This window comes from Diaphorina citri, unplaced genomic scaffold, assembly GCF_000475195.1.
Source record: "Diaphorina citri unplaced genomic scaffold, Diaci psyllid genome assembly version 1.1 scaffold101, whole genome shotgun sequence".
Lineage (NCBI taxonomy): Eukaryota > Metazoa > Arthropoda > Insecta > Hemiptera > Psyllidae > Diaphorina > Diaphorina citri.
The window spans coordinates 317,834-334,653 of NW_007377538.1; the positions used below are offsets into that span (position 1 = coordinate 317,834).

Genomic DNA, 16,820 nt, shown 5'->3' on the forward strand with positions numbered 1-16,820 from the left:
GTCGCACCCAGTATTCTTACATTTGTTTCATTTCTTACAAAGAGGAAAACAGATAAAACACTCTTAAACGAAAAAATTGATTAAATATTATACCAATAGTAAGTAGAATGACACCAGTTTTCCCCCCATACGTACGTATGATAAAAACCCATCGTCGCACCCAGTATTCTTACATTTGTTTCATTTCTTACAAAGAGGAAAACAGATAAAAGTACCAATAGTAGAATGACACCAGTTTTACCCCCATACGTACGTATGATAAAAACCCATCGTCGCACCCAGTATTCTTACATTTGTTTCATTTCTTACAAAGAGGAAAACAGATAAAACACTCTTAAACGAAAAAATTGATTAAATATTATGAACTAAAACTAGAAAATATACCAGCATATGAATACTTTACTGAAGATTGGAAACAACTGCTACATTGGCGTATTACAATAATGTCGAGGATAAAATTTCATACTTCGGCCGGGATTGAACCTACGTTCTCCTGATTACCAGGCGATCGTGTTGCATTCCACGGGGGCAGGCAGATAACCAGTAATGTTACGAGTCTGTGAATTTATGTAGCAGTTGTATCGCATAAAAAAAAGGTATCCTATTACCTGACATTGCCAAAAAATATACATACAGACATCTCTTAACATACTCGAATGCCTTGTGGACTTTTGATAAGGAATTCTATTAAAGAGAAAATCTTTCTTTTAATTACATATTGAATTTTAGTATTCTGGCAGGTTTTTCCCTTATACAATCAGTGTTTCAGGCCATTGCCTGAACAGAGTGTTTATGTTCCTATACGGTTTACCTGACAATTTTGATGCTCCAGTCTAGTTTGATAGAGGACCTTAAGCAGGGCGCACACTTACAGACGTTTTTTCCGTCCCGACTAGATTGTTTCAAGGGACAGACACGGGACATAGTGTGTGCCCTGCCTATGGCATGTGAACATTAAAGTTTCCCACGTTTACTGTCCACACGAAGTAGGTTTCTTGTTCAAACTAGACTTGTCATGCAATCTGTCGAAAGTTATGTTACTTGTAGGCCTCGATTTAGTACTCTCAACAGACTAAGGCTAAAATGGTTAAAATAATCAAGAAAGATAAATAATTAGATAGTAGAATAAGGACGTCCCTAGAGCTAACTTTAGAATCCTAATCAAAAGTCCATAAGAACCACAAAACAACAAGTCACATGAAGAATACACAAAAACATTATGCTAAACAAAAATAGAGCTAAAAATTAAATAAATATTAACAGAGGAAAAAATAGATAGAATAAGGACGTCCCTAGAGCTAACTTTAGAATCCTAATCAAAAGTCCATAAGAACCACAAAACAAGTCACATGAAGAATACACAAAAACATTATGCTAAACAAAAATAGAGCTAAAAATTAAATAAATATTAACAGAGGAAAAAATAGAAGAAAAATCTGGTAAGAAGAGAGGTTATTCGTTCCTGCCTAGGGTCTCCAGATCAAATTTTTAAAAAGTAGGACATTTGGTTCCAAAAACCCGGACATTTCCCAAATTTCAAAATGTATAGTTTGCATAGAAGAAAAATCTGGTAAGAAGAGAGGTTATTCGTTCCTGCCTATCTTTGACTTGACTCATATTGAAAACATAACAAATAGTCAAATGAAGTGTCACATGGAAATATGTATGTCGGATTAGCTTGCCCTTGCTTTAGTTCGTGCCCTCAACAATCTCAACATTCCCTCTATGAAAATCAAATTCAGAGTCACGAGAAAATGATCAAGTACACTTGTAAGGGGATTTAACATTACAAAGAGGTTAGGTGATGGAATTTTCATGGTTAAGTTATGGTTTTATCACAACCACAAAATCAAAACCTAACAACGAAAATTACACAACGAAAACACAGCTCAATTCCTCAATCAAGGACTCGGGGGCATAATCCAATTGTTCCCACAATAGATTGGGCCCTTGACAAGAGCAGCCTAGATTACCCCTTAGATCTCCATTCATTATGTGGCAAAATTCTCAACTAGTTTGGACAAAAATCTATACCTCTGCTGGAATTGAAAACATGCCCTCCTGTTTACCAGGTGATCATCTTGACCACTAAACCACTGAGGCAGGTAAGTATTACTTTGGGAATCTTACTTTGAACTTGGAGTATCTTAACTGAAACAGTTGTTGATTTTCAGATCCTCCTCACATAATTTTCACAGTAGAAATAATTTATTACACTAGTAAAGTAGAAGGTTGATCCCTGTGGTTTGAAGAGTTGATTGCATTCCGTATTATGATATGGCACAGTTTGTCTTCTCGTGAACATTGTTCCCATTTGATTTCTCTATTTCTACTAGAACCATATGAAATATTTCTGATACACCCTGAAAAGAGACAATGGGAAAAGTTGTATTAGAGGAAATAATGGACTAAGGTGTATAAGAAGAACAAACTCAGCATGGGAGACCTTAGGAGTTACAGTCTCTCTATCAAATCTCTTGGAAAAAAAAAACTGCTAAGGCTTTTATTGACTGCATTGTTTTTACTATTACTGCTGGCAGTCACTTCTTAAACATGGGTCTAGAAGTCAATCTTGAAAATACAGAGTGACCCAGAGTTACCTGACGGTTTTGATTTGCCCATAACTTTCTTATAACTTGTCGTAGCTTGTTGAAATGAACATCACTGAGTTCAATTCTGAGACTTCTAATGTCAATTCTTCTTCTCCAATTGCAAAATCATGTCCAAATAATGAAAATTCGAGTAATGAAAAGCCAGGTCCTCTCTTCTCCAATTGCAAAATCATGTCCAAATAATGAAAATTCGAGTAATGAAAAGCCAGGTCCTGCTATTCTTCTCCAATTGCAAAATCATGTCCAAATAATGAAAATTCGAGTAATGAAAAGCCAGGTCCTGCTAACACCAAAGACATAAACAAAAGAAAAATTACCTTTGGCAGAAATTTACGAAGTAGAGATCCCTTGATATTGAATTCCAATGAAATTGCTGATGAAACAAGAAACGCAGAAAATACCGCTGATGCAAAAAACGAACGGGTTCAAAGTGATTCTGATGAAAAGAAAGACACAAGAAAAAAAGTTGTGTTCACAAAACCTCGTAAAGAAGTAAAAAAGAAAATTACAAGACTTGATGAAGGGGAAGACTTTAGTACTGAAACGGACAATGAAGATTTCGATAGCAATACACACACTGATGATGATTTCACTCTGAATAAAAGTGTCATCAAAAGAAAGGTTGTTTTCGAAAAGCGCAACAGAAGGTATCCAAAGAAATCGGATTCAAGCAATGATTCAGATGTGATATTCAAAGTTCCCGATACTGAAGAATATTTAAAGGTGAAATCAAAAACAAGACGCCCAATAGAAAAACCAACCCAAAGCAAAGAAACATCTCCCAAAAAAATTGTATTCAAACCTTCGAAAAATACCAAGAAAACGGGAAACTGTCAAACGAAATCAACAAAGACAAACACAGGACCAGGAATCAAATCTGGAAATTCTGTCGGCGCCGGCGTCACGGTCAATCAATCTTCCGAGAACGTACCGAAAAATCAGCCTCGTGGAAAAGCGGCTCCAGTAACTTCAACTACGACTTTAGATGCCAAGAAAGAACTTTCTGATGCAAATGCGAAATCAGTTTATGAGGTATTGTACAAAGAAAACGAGAAGAATTTAGGCCGCCAATTACTTGCTCCTTCCGCGGTATCTGAAGCAGAGGATTTTGGTGACTTTAATAATGAAACACTTCTTCACAAACATAAGACAATTCGGATTGTGAAAGAGACAGAAGCTCCACTTGGTAAGTGATATGTCACAGCGAGGCAGAGGGGGCTTTTAAATTTTTCGGCTAGCGTTGTCTTCCACACTGATCACCATCATAAACAAAATGCCCAAAAATGTAAACCTTATTTTGTTGCCTTTCGTTTAAAATAAATATCACTCTTTTATCTTGAAAATTGACCATGTAGCATCATTTTAGGGACTTGTATAAAATGGGTAGCCCCCGTTAATTTAAATAAAATAAAATTAAATATTTTTAAGTGTAGTTAAGTGTAGGGACTTGTATAAAATGGGTAGCCCCCGGTAATTTAAATAAAATTAAAAAAAAAAAATAATTAAAAATTGTCAGGTAACTCTAGGTCACCCTGTACATAAGTACCTACTTAAAAATGAAATAACTTACATCATCTTGTTTAGCTGAGGCTTCTACAAATCCAGCTTTCCATGATTCAGCCAGCCGTTTTCCTTCATCATAGCTAATCATTCTTTCCATATGTAAATCTTTTTTGTTTCCCACGAGCACTATAGGCACGCTTGAAAAAAACTGTCAGGTAACTCTAGGTCACCCAGTGCATAAGTGCCTACTTAAAAATGAAATAACTTACATCATCTTGTTTAGCTGAGGCTTCTACAAATCCAGCTTTCCATGATTCGGCCAGCCGTTTTCCTTCATCATAGCTAATCATTCTTTCCATATGTAAATCTTTTTTGTTTCCCACGAGCACTATAGGCACGCTTGAAACACAAGATGTTGGTGATTTAACAGAGGAATTTCTGAAAACCACACAGTTACAAAGTTAATAAAAATGTACCTACAAGTGCTCAAACTCAAGAGAAATAATAAGAAAGTAAAAATGGTGGCAAACTTAGAAATGATAGGTAATGACTAGTGACAATAAGTATCTTAGTGATGGGGAGCTTACCCTCTATTCACTGACAAACTACCTGCCATATTACATTAACCTGAGAGAAACCATTGGGGGCTGAGAAAAACCAGTGGTCACCCATCCTGATACCAACCATATGCAACATTTCTAGTGAACCAATAAGGATTAGGGTCCAGGCGAGAACAAGTCACGTCTCTGTATCGGCCACACTAATTTGACCCATGTATATCTAATGGAGAGATCCCCCACCTGAGTGTGAAGTTTGTGGTTGTAGAATTACCGTAAAACATATACTCAAAGACTGTAAAAAGTACCTAAATGTTAGATCCCCAAATAACCAGCAACCTTGTCAAATTGAGAAACATAAAACTTACTGAATTTTTCCTGTCATATCAAGTAACTTGTCATATAGAATTTGAACTACTTCAAATGTAGGTAATGACTAGTGACAATAAGTATCTTAGTGATGGGGAGCTTACGCTCTATTCACTGACAAACTACCTGCCATATTACATTAACCTGAGAAAAACCATTAGGGGCTGAGAAAAACCAGTGGTCACCTATCCTGATACCAACCATATGCAACATTTCTAGTGAACCAATAAGGATTGGTGCATTCAATATACTATCAACACTGATTCATAGATACCTTGTCAAATTGAGAAACATAAAACTTACTGAATTTTTCCTGTCATATCAAGTAACTTGTCATATAGAATTTGAACTACTTCAAATTCACCCATCCTGATACCAACCATATGCAACATTTCTAGTGAACCAATAAGGATTGGTGTATTCAATATACTATCAGCACTGATTCATAGATACCTTGTAAAATTGAGAAACATAAAACTTACTGAATTTTTCCTGTCATATCAAGTAACTTGTCATATAGAATTTGAACTACTTCAAATGACTTGTGTGAGGTGATAGAGTAGACTAAAACATAGCCATGGATGTCCATTGAATACTGGGCAGGAAATATTGAATACTCATCTTGACCAGCTGTGTCAACTAGCTTCAAGTCGTAGTCTTGATTGTTCATTCTGGTTGTTTTTACAAATGCTGTGAACAAATAACAAAAATTAGGAAGTGATTTACATCTAAAAAAAAGAAATTATGGATCTCTCACTTGTCTCCTCAGTCCTCACACAGAAAGTATTGTACAAAGAGTTAGTCCATTTTGCTACATGGGGCTTTTATTTACCAAATTGTACTAAACTTTCCTTGTCGGACTGACTAATAGGTACATTATCTTGATGCAAATTTCTGCATCGTCCTTATTGAACTAACTAATGTCTCTGATTGAATGTCTAGAAAAAGAAATTATGGATCTCTCACTTGTCTCCTCAGTCCTCACACAGAAAGTATTGTACAAAGAGTTAGTCCATTTTGCTACATGGGGAGAGAGAAGTAAAAAGTTTGCAATGGAAATAAGAAGAGAACTTTCGGGGATAGGTCCAAGAGTATGATAATGGATAGGCCCTGTGTCAAACTCCATGGCCAAGTGGGTATCACACTGGAGGTCCCAGGGTTAATTCCTGGTGGGGTCAAAGTTTTTTCAGCTCTGTGCTTGGAGTTTGGTTGTTCACTCAGCCTTTTAAGTCCAAGAGTATGATAATGGATAGGCCCTGTGTCAAACTCCATGGCCAAGTGGGTTTCACACTGGAGGTCCCAGGGTTAATTCCTGGTGGGGTCAAAGTTTTTTCAGCTCTGTGCTTGGAGTTTGGTTGTTCACTCAGCCTTAAGTATTTATTTATTTATCATTATTATTTAAAGAGGTTTGGTACAGGAAACTATAACTGCTAAGGTCTTATCGTCCCGAAATCGAAGAGAGAAGGAAGACAGGATAGGAAAAAGCCAGCCGTTCCGAGAACGAACATTATTCCATCAGGATAAAATTCGCCCCAGGCGGGAATCGAATCCGCGGCCAGCGCTTACAAGACAGACGCGCTACCAACCAAGCTAACTAGGCTGGCATGTAAGTACATTATTTAAGTCACTGAGCCTAGCTAGCTTGGAAAGTAGCGCGTCTGCCTTGTAAGCCCTAAGTCGTAAGTTCGATTCCAGCCCGGGGAGAAATTTGTCCTAAACCGATAAGGTTTGTTCGCTGTGCATTCAACGTGCTATTCGCTGAACATACAAAGGTCGAGTTTTACCACCGTGGATTGATTCAGGATTGAGTTCAATCCGAGGTTGACCTGACTGTTAAGTAGGTATACTGTACCTACCACCTATTTATAAACCTACTGAATTTACGTACATTGTAAATGGACTAAATTGCACAAAAAATACTAACGTCCTCTTCTCAACGGAAAACGATACATTACGTAATTTAGGTTTTGCTATTTTTTAAAAAGGTAGGCGGACGGAGGACAAACGTATAAAAAGGAGGACATGTAAGCCTACCTGAGTAGCTCCTGCTCAACATGTTAATTTCATTTCAGCCTATGTCAATGGGAAGAGGATTTGGTTAGAACTTCCGGTAACATACTCCAATGGTTGGACGACTGTCTGGATATGTCACCTTGTGCTATGAGCGAACTGAGTAGATGTTTCGACCACCTGCTTAATATTCCTGTCAGTTTGGTCATGATGAAGAAAACGGTGTACCTGGCTGAACTCTATTGGAATGTAAGTGCACCTCATAAATTAATAAATTGGAAATAAATAAATTAATAATAAAAATCGATCCTAATAAAACGGTTTATAGATGTTCAAAAAAAGAAAGAAAAAAAAATCCTTTACAAGTCACTGTAGGTATAAATGCTAAAGGATTGTGCTAAAGAATTCTAATAATACGAGTATACAGCAGGTACCTATAATGAACCAAGACAAGACAAGAATATTTAATAACTAAATAGGTTAGACCATTAAACTAATCAATTAATTAATTAATGTTACTATTCTTACTCTGTTTTCCCTTCCACAGATGTGTGAACTTAGCAAAGGCATATGGTCACGCATACTATCCCAGAAATCGAGGGATGTCTTGAAACACTTTCAGGTGAGAAAATACCGGATACTATCTCTCTCTCTACAAAAAGGTAAATATTAAAACAATATAAAAAAAAGGTTCTAAATTACCTACTATTTTTTTTTTGTAATTATACTTATGTATTATATGTGTAATACCTTCTTTTAATATACCTATATATTTTTTTTTTCAGGAGAATTTGCAGCTGTCTCATTTGTTCAGCAGGAATCACTATCAAGCTGCTCTGTATGATTTGGCAGCAGAATTTCGAAACTCCCTAGCTGTTTTACCCTACTGTCGACGTATTATGTTCACACATTCCTTGGAAGGTAAAATTTAAAGATTAAAGGTGCCCCTAGAGCCCTAGTAGATCAATCTCGATCAAAATAATTAAAATTAAGCTTGTTTAGCCGTTAAGGCTAAACCCACTTTTTTAGGTGCTTTAAACACTATGGTGACAGCAGGTCTTTCGCGCCAGGGTCACCTTTTAAGAGCGATAGGTAGATTTTTTATGATCGCCTATAGTAGATCAATCTCGATCAAAATAATTAAAATTAAGCTTGTTTAGCCGTTAAGGCTAAAGCCACTTTGTTAGGTGCTTTAAACACTATGGTGACAGCAGGTCTTTCGCGCCAGGGTCACCTTTTAAGAGCGATAGGTAGATTTTTTATGATCGCCTGATAATATTTTGTATATGCAATATGCGTCGCGTCGCCAGGAAGGTCGAAGGTAGGTACCTACTACTGCTCACGTATAGTTTTGTATATGCAATATGCGTCGGGTCGCCGGGAAGGTCGAAGGTAGTAGGTACCTACTACTGCTCACGTATAGGACTGGCATCCCTAAATCCAAGCAGTAGGAGATATTCAAGAAAGAGTTCAGCAAATTTCCTATCGAACATTGAGGTTAAGCACTGTTGAGCATGGTGTGTGCCTGACCGAGCCACACAAAGCTTGCTGTTGTTTTGCACACATACCATAGGTACTATCTAGGTATTATTATTTTACATATTTTCTTTCTTCACAGAGGAACTGTCATGGCCAAGAATAGAAATGGAGACGACACTAAGGGTACTATCTAGGTATTATTATTTTACATATTTTCTTTCTTCACAGAGGAACTGTCATGGCCAAGAATAGAAATGGAGACGACACTAAATACAAGACCTCAAGATACTGAGAATAGCCTTGACGACTATGTAAGTACTCTACTTTAGGTATCTACCTTTCTTATGAAGAAACAATATTAGATAAAAGGTAATTTTCTAGTACAAAATATGTAGTCACGATGAATAGACAAGTAGGGTTATATTTCAACCTACCTAGTCAAGATGGACCTTCACAAAGTTACAGAATCTTCAATCTATCATATTTCTAATAGGACATTAACTTGTTTAATTGTCGAACTTCTGTACCTGGTGCCTACTGATGGCGATGTATTCGACATTTTTCTTTAATTTTAATTCAAACTTTTCTTTTGAATTTCAGGAGTTCACAGAAAACGACCACAAAAACGTATTCATGCTGAAATTGCTACTTATCTTCCCCAATCAAATATCGAAACCCATATTCCTACCAAGAAATAGAACATTGAAGAGAAAGCACATACAACATTCAGCAGGATGGAATACAGTATCTAATGATGAGTCCACTACAAGTATTGCAGAACAAGGAGAAGAATATGAATACTATGACACATGGAATTTCAAAGCAAAACCAAAAAGAATAAACCGCTCAGTGAAGAAAACAAAAGTGGACTCTAGAAAAAAGGCAAATGTACCTAAAGATGACAAGTATCATCCACAACTTGACACGTTTGAGAAACTAAACACCCCTAGTGAGTCATTTGAAGCCTCAAGTAAATATAATAAAATAGACACATTTAATTATGAAGACAAAGAACCAAACAGTGAGGGTTTCAATATGTCTAATGCTGTTGATATTTCTAGAAATGAGGATGTTCTCATTGTGGCCGAAACTTTTGACAAGTTGCTGGAAAATATCAAGAAAGAACCTGTTGATGAATTGAACGAAACTCGTCAAATGGATAACTCTATTAACATGGATTTCAACGAGATACCAACCAATGTAGAAACAACTTCCATGTCGACTAAAATAAACGAAATATTTGTTGATACTCTCAGAATACTGGGTGGTGAAACTGACGACACGATGGAATCAGATGTTTATATCCCTCAAAATGAATGCTCTTACTATGAAAACACTGGAGAACTGAACACTGATCAATATGCTGCGAATACTGGGGAAAGCAATTTAGAATTCAATTCTCAGGAAATGAAGCTGATCTATAATATTCTAGATACTCAGACCACTAAACAAACTATGGACGAAAACAACAATAATCCTGAAGATATCAACAATAATATAGGCTCGGTATTGGACAGAAATTTAAACTTAGCTCAGAATCAACAAAAAATTGAGAGATGTAATAAGAGCTTCGATCAGATTGTACCAGATATTGACATAGAAAGGATATACCAGCTTGGAGACCAAATAGTTCCTATTTGTCCTCCGTACAGTTGGAAATAGTAAACCAACTAAGAGCTAAGGGTTACGCTAAGAGGGGTTACCTATTTAGAAACCTATTTGGTGAATCAATTTAGTGAATCAACTAACGGCCAGTACCGGATTCCTAATCTACCCAAGGCCGAAGTTCAGACCGAACTAGAACCAGCCTAGAACCAAGGCCCAAGGGTCACTTATAACTTATAACTTATAACGTCATTCGAGGAACACGACATAGTTAATATTTATTTTTATTTATCTACTTACCTACGTATTTATTTTTTTCAGTGATAGTGAAGATGAACCTAAATCGTATTACTTTACGATACCAAATAAAATTAAGTAACTACGGAATTTGCACCAAAAATCAATAGGTATAGAGTAAAAAAAAAAAAAAAAATGTAGCCCACAAAAGAATAATTGAAGTCAAACACTTGCTCAGTTAAAACGAAATGTTGAACCCTCTAAATTCGGACCACCCTGTATTTTGTACTTAATGTTTCGAGAATTGTGCCACATCCATTGACAGGGCCTCTTAATCAATGTCAATAATCATTTCGTTTTCAGATACGAATTGTGTGAGGGGGTGATCATTTTCAATTTCGTTCACTGCTTGTTTTCGAATACAATAATTTGATGAGCTGAAGTTAGGCCACTTCTTGTTTCCTCCTATATTTTAACGATTCGCGGTTTCGAATATAATTTGAACAACTGAAGGAAGGCCCCTTGTTCCCTCCCATTTAATGATTCGCAGTAAGGTATTACCCAAGATATAGCGGCCGCACATTTTCCTACCCCAGTAGGTACAATTCAACATAATTATTTATGTGAATGATTCTTGTGGTAGAATCATTAACTAAATATCTAGAATAAAATGAAAATCCCTTTAAAATAAAAAAATTCCTCCCATTTAATGATTCGCAGTAAGGTATTACCCAAGTTATAGCGGTCGTACGTTTTCCTACCCCAGTAGGTACAATTCAACATAATTATTCATGTGGATGATTCTTGTGGTAGAATCATTAACTAAATATCTAGAATAAAATGAAAATCCCTTTAAAATAAAAAATTAATGTTATGTTTCACATTAAGTTTTAATAAATTAGCGGAAATAGGATTTTTTATTTTTTCTATCGATACATATTATTTATTTTATTAGAGTGTACCAACATTGTCATACACAAAATGGGTATTTGTAGGTCCGTAATTACCTATGTACCTAATAAAAATAAAAGTAGGTAATTGATGCATCCACATGTTTCGGTAATACTCTTTATTATCTTTGTAAGCAGCTTATACTCTAAGATATGTAGGTATTAGAATAAAGAACAACAAACCTGGTTATCAGAAAATGTGAAAGGGTTAGTGAGTGATTTTATACTCGCATTAATTTTCAAGTGTTCATAGTAAGACAGGTAATTGATAGTCTGACACTTTCCATTCAAATATTGTTTCTCAAGAATCATTGTCATTCACGATATGTTTATCATCATAGTTTTTTCAAATAAGTCTTCCTGATAAGGGATTGCACACAGGTATTGCGGGATATGATTAATTTACTTTTTTTAGTTGATTGAAGGGTTGAGTTACCTACTATCTACTCCGTTGGCTTTGTCTCGTCAACTTTTCGAATTTTTAGTGTCTAGTGGTGTAAAGACTGAGTGAGCTATAATAAAGATCTACTCTTTTCACTGGACTACTCAGTCAATCAGATCCTAAAAACATGTACCTAACCACGTTTCAACTCCCTGTAACGATAGGAAGTTAGGATCTGAGGCGAGCCACTCACAATCAGGTAGACTTGACAGGTACACCTGATCAGGTCTACCTGATACATAGTTACTTACTTTCCTTGTCCGGTGGCTGCCCTGTGTTCGGCCGGTCGAAAACGGAGAACGTAGGTACCTACCTGATAGTGAGTGGCTGGCCTAAATCATTGACTGAGTGGTATACTGAAAACAGTAGTTCTTTTTACCTGGATTTTTATATCTCACTCACTGTTTACACATCTCTAGTGTCCCGTAATTTCTTCGATTGAGTCTCTTCTCGTGTTAAAATGAGATTCATCCTTAGTCGTCAACACATTTTTAACTTAAACAATCTTCTTTTATGCCATTAACATTTAAACAATCTTCTTTCATGCTATTAACACTATGCCTTTCCTAAAGTTGAAAGGTGTTAGCCCTTTTCTTTTCCCTTGCCTTGTAGTAATGCCACGCTTTGCCATGGTAGGGTATAGCAAAAAAAGCCTTTTCTTTGTCCTAAAATAGAAATAATATCAGTGCTTAGTCAAACAGGACTAAAGAGCCTCTTTACCCTAGCACCTGATAGTGAGTGGCTGGCCTTTATATAACCCTACCAGATCCCGAAATTTTCTTTACTTTTTTTTCATCAGTTTAGTCGTGATAGATCGTGAGTTTCCGGCAATGTTTTGAACGGTCCGAAAAGTACCTACCTAGTTACTTCCTCAGATAAAACCTAATAGTCAGGAGAGGAAGTGACGTGATGCGAGTGAGTCCTGTGATGTCTCCGTTTGGAATGTTTAGGTTTGTCTCTCCAATGATGGCGGAAGATTTTCTCCTTCTATCTTCCCCAATCAAATATCGAAACCCATATTCCTACCAAGAAATAGAACATTGAAGAGAAAGCACATACAACATTCAGCAGGATGGAATACAGTATCTAATGATGAGTCCACTACAAGTATTGCAGAACAAGGAGAAGAATATGAATATTATGACACATGGAATTTCAAAGCAAAACCAAAAAGAATAAACCGCTCAGTGAAGAAAACAAAAGTGGAATCTAGAAAAAAGGCAAATGTACCTAAAGATGACAAGTATCATGCACAACTTGACACGTTTGAGAAACTAAACACCCCTAGTGAGTCATTTGAAGCCTCAAGTAAATATAATAAAATAGACACATTTAATTATGAAGACAAAGAACCAAACAGTGAGGGTTTCAATATGTCCAATGCTGTTGATATTTCTAGAAATGATGATGTTCTCATTGTGGCCGAAACTTTTGACAAGTTGCTGGAAAATATTAAGAAAGAACCTGTTGATGAATTGAACGAAACTCGTCAAATGGATAACTCTATTGACATGGATTTCAACGAGATACCAACCAATGTAGAAACAACTTCCATGTCGACTAAAATAAACGAAATATTTGTTGATACTCTCAGAATTCATCTGGGCAATCGCTTGATGCTAGCTTTTCCCGGCCTCACTCAGGCTAGGTGAGATTGATGTGAGGAGGCGGGTAGCTTGTCACGTGTGCTCACGTGACGTGAGGGCAGTGGCTATCATGAACGAAATTACCTAGGTACAATATTATGGGAAAACTTTGAACTACATCTTTCTTACACCCATGAGATTACGTGACATGTTAGTAGTGTGTTTCTACCTTATAAGACTTGGCAGTTTTACAGTAGGTACTGGTTCTTTGCAATCAACAAGGAAAAGCTTTAATGTCTAATTGAGAAAGTTAGTTGTTAGTTCGCATGTCTTGAATCTTTATAATGATCATTTCATCTGGGTTTAACCCAGCCCCAGGAGGACAATTGAGAAAGTAGAAGCAGGTGACTGATATAAATGATACCTACTATAATTCTAAAGTAGGTGCATTACTATTGAGATTATTATTATTAGGTATGAAGTTTTAAAGGAATTTTAATTGTGTTAAGCATAAATGCCTGTCACAAATGCCGTTCCCCGCTCAACGCACCACGCTAAATTTTCAAGTAGTGTTTCCTTTAAAAAGATTTTTTTTACCTATCGATTTTTTACTTACCTTATCATAAATATAGGAAGGAAAGTAATGTAATCGGGCCAAATTTTCGATGGCCAGTTTTTAGTGTCAAAACACGTTTTGAGGTCCCTAGAGCCTAAATCCTAAGTTTGAGCCATTGGTCCGTGTGTGTGTCTGTCTCTAAACAAAATATCTCGAGAACGGTAAGAGCTAGAGACTTGAAATTTGGTATGTAGATGTCACTGTCTGTAAACAAAATATCTCGAGAACGGTAAAAGCTAGAGACTTGAAATTTGGTATGTAGCTGTCAAGAGTGACAAGAATGCGACGCGAAACTTTTGATTAAGACCGGTACAACGGTTGGCGGCATTTTACCGCTTTTTGGCGGTTTTCGGTGTAATTTAACAATATCTCGGGAACGGTATAAGCTAGAGACTTGAAATTTGGTAGGTATGTAGTTCACAAATGTGACAAGGATGCAACACAAAACCTTTGATTGAGATCGTTGCTGCGCTTGGCGGTATTTTGACCGCTTTTGGACAGATTTCGACCGTTTTTTGGCGGTTTTCAGCTATAGCGACTAAACGGTTAGAGATATTGTAAAAGTTAGGGTAAAAGAACACTCAAATAAGCATCATTCAATAGGATAAGGAAAGTCGTGTGATGTTCACACCAGCTTGTTTTTCTTTCTTTAAAGCCATTGATGTTCCTGTCCTCCTCTGTTCGATTTTAGGAACGACAAAACCTTCGTTGTTACAGTTCCTTCTATCAAACCTCTTGGGGGGAAGAGGAGTCATTGATGTAAAAGCCTTGGGGCGAAGCTGTACCTTGAATTGATGGAATCTTTTGCCTCGTGTCTATCTTTTCTTTTACAGGAAGTTAACAAGGAGAATCTGTTCAAAGTTCTTCTAGGTGATACGTCAACTGGAAGCAAAGTCGTCAAAGGGTAAGATTTGACTGAACAGTTCTCTCCCTTATCACCTTACAGATATAGGTACGAGACATACAGACATCTCTTAACATACTCGAATGCCTTGTGGACTTTTGATAGGGAATTCTATTAAAGAGAAAATCTTTCTTTTAATTACATATTGAATTTACTTAGTATTCTGGCAGGTTTTTCCCTTATACAATCAGTGTTTCAGGCCATCGTCTGAACAGAGTGTTTATGTTGCTATACGGCTTACCTGACAATTTTGATGCTCCAGTCTAGTTTGATAGAGGACCTTAAGCAGGGCGCACACTTACAGACGTTTTTTCCGTCCCGACTATGGACAGTAAAGGAATGTTGCAAACTCTTGAAAACAAGAAGTTTGAAAGTACGGCTTGTGATAGCAAAATAAAATATAGTTGTGCTCTACGTCCGGTGTGATCCATAAATGGATCACATCGGAAATCACCCAAATTGGGCCTCCGGACCTACTCAGCCTTGTGAATAGTGGGGGCACAACCAGAATAAAAAGATTATTGAAATACATATAGAAATTGATTGCCACCCAATACAAACCTATGCAATACTTACTGTTTTCAATAGTTGGATCATATGAGTCTACAAATTGACCATCCACAAACTGAATACTGAGGGAAGATTTACCTGCAAAAAAAAAAAAAAAAAAATCATGTGCATCTAGGATTATAAAATAAATCTATGATTATGGATTGCAAATTAAAGCCTGATTCACACTATAGTGCCAGTCAAGGTCCGGTCACGGTCCGATCAAATGATTGTTGAAGGCAAGTAAATGCGAGTGTACACACTAGATGTTCTAGTCAAGGTACGGTAACGGTCAGCTCACAGTCAAAATTTGGAACATTCTCGCGACGAATCTTTTTGATCGGACCGAAACTGGAGCATTACTTTCCTTCCTATAGGATAAGGAAAGTAAAAATTGGGTGTAATGGAGACTCTACAATGCTGGGATTTTTTGATCTGTGATTTAGAATAGGGAAAGAGATCAAAGTTAATGGGATTATAAAATAAATCTATGGTTATGGATTGCAAATTCACTATTTTTCAAACCTCCTTACCTACTAGGACTGAACCTAGCTTGCTTAGAGCCCATTCCCACTTGTCATTCAGGAAATATAAAATGTATCATACCTATGCAGTGGGAACTCTATTTAATTACATTGCCTACAGGACATTTTGTGTCATTTGGAAGGGAAAAAGTCGTGTCGTGTGTACTGGGAACACTCTCATTTAAATTACATTGCCTATGGGACATTTAGGGGAAAAAATTGGGTGAAGCTCACCACAAATGGGAATGGGCTCTCAGTTCTTAGTCCCATCTTTTGCTACAATACCTACTCAGGACTATAGAAAGAGAAAGACTGGGTGAAGTATTGTAGAACACCGGGGAAGTTTAATTGCTACCTCAAGGGTCAGGAAGTGGAAATTTTCCTAAAACGCAGCAAACTGTATCTTATCAAGAAGACAGAACATTCTACAACTTACCCACAGATCTGTAACCCATGATGGCAATCTTTCTTTGTTTAGCTGGCATTTTAAAGTTTACACGGTAAATCTTTCACATCAATAACATAATAGATTGGTTAAATTTTACAAGAGACAAGTTGTGCCAGAGGCAGATTACTTAAACACTTGATAATCGTAATCAGAAAACACTTCTTGCTTCTTTTATCAAAAGTTCAAAAGTTTCATTTTTTTTTAACCTCAACAAAAAATAAACATGTCTACCACAGAGAACTACAACAAATCCGATTGGCCACAGAGGTAATACATTTTTTTTACGCACCGTTATTTTTTCCCTGCACGTTTGAATTTTATCAACACGTGATCTTACAGTGGTGAATAAATTTTCATTAGGTACTTTTTACTTTCTTTTTATTAGGTACCTACCTAAATATTTAATTTTTAATATGTATATCTGTATAC

At 36.6% G+C, this 16,820-nt stretch overlaps 1 protein-coding gene and 2 long non-coding RNA genes across 3 annotated transcripts; 2 read left to right on the forward strand and 1 right to left on the reverse strand.

The window, feature by feature from the left end:
* Window positions 1–218: 218 nt before the first annotated feature.
* LOC113465397 lies at window positions 219–1,845 on the forward strand. Its single transcript, XR_003390128.1, has 3 exons — window positions 219–1,120; window positions 1,276–1,451; window positions 1,583–1,845. It is a non-coding gene; the product is annotated as an uncharacterized LOC113465397 (long non-coding RNA).
* Window positions 1,775–16,588, reverse strand: LOC103524487 (GTP-binding protein Rheb homolog). Its single transcript, XM_017449635.2, has 5 exons — window positions 16,380–16,588; window positions 15,447–15,518; window positions 5,524–5,731; window positions 4,385–4,553; window positions 1,775–2,363 (listed from the first exon to the last, which is right to left on the reverse strand). Exons 1-5 carry the CDS (start codon window positions 16,426–16,428, stop codon window positions 2,271–2,273), a joined length of 591 nt encoding a protein of 196 aa, XP_017305124.1. The 5' UTR covers window positions 16,429–16,588; the 3' UTR covers window positions 1,775–2,270.
* On the forward strand, window positions 11,689–12,236 carry LOC113465398. Its single transcript, XR_003390129.1, has 2 exons — window positions 11,689–11,829; window positions 12,184–12,236. It is a non-coding gene; the product is annotated as an uncharacterized LOC113465398 (long non-coding RNA).
* Window positions 16,589–16,820: the final 232 nt, after the last annotated feature.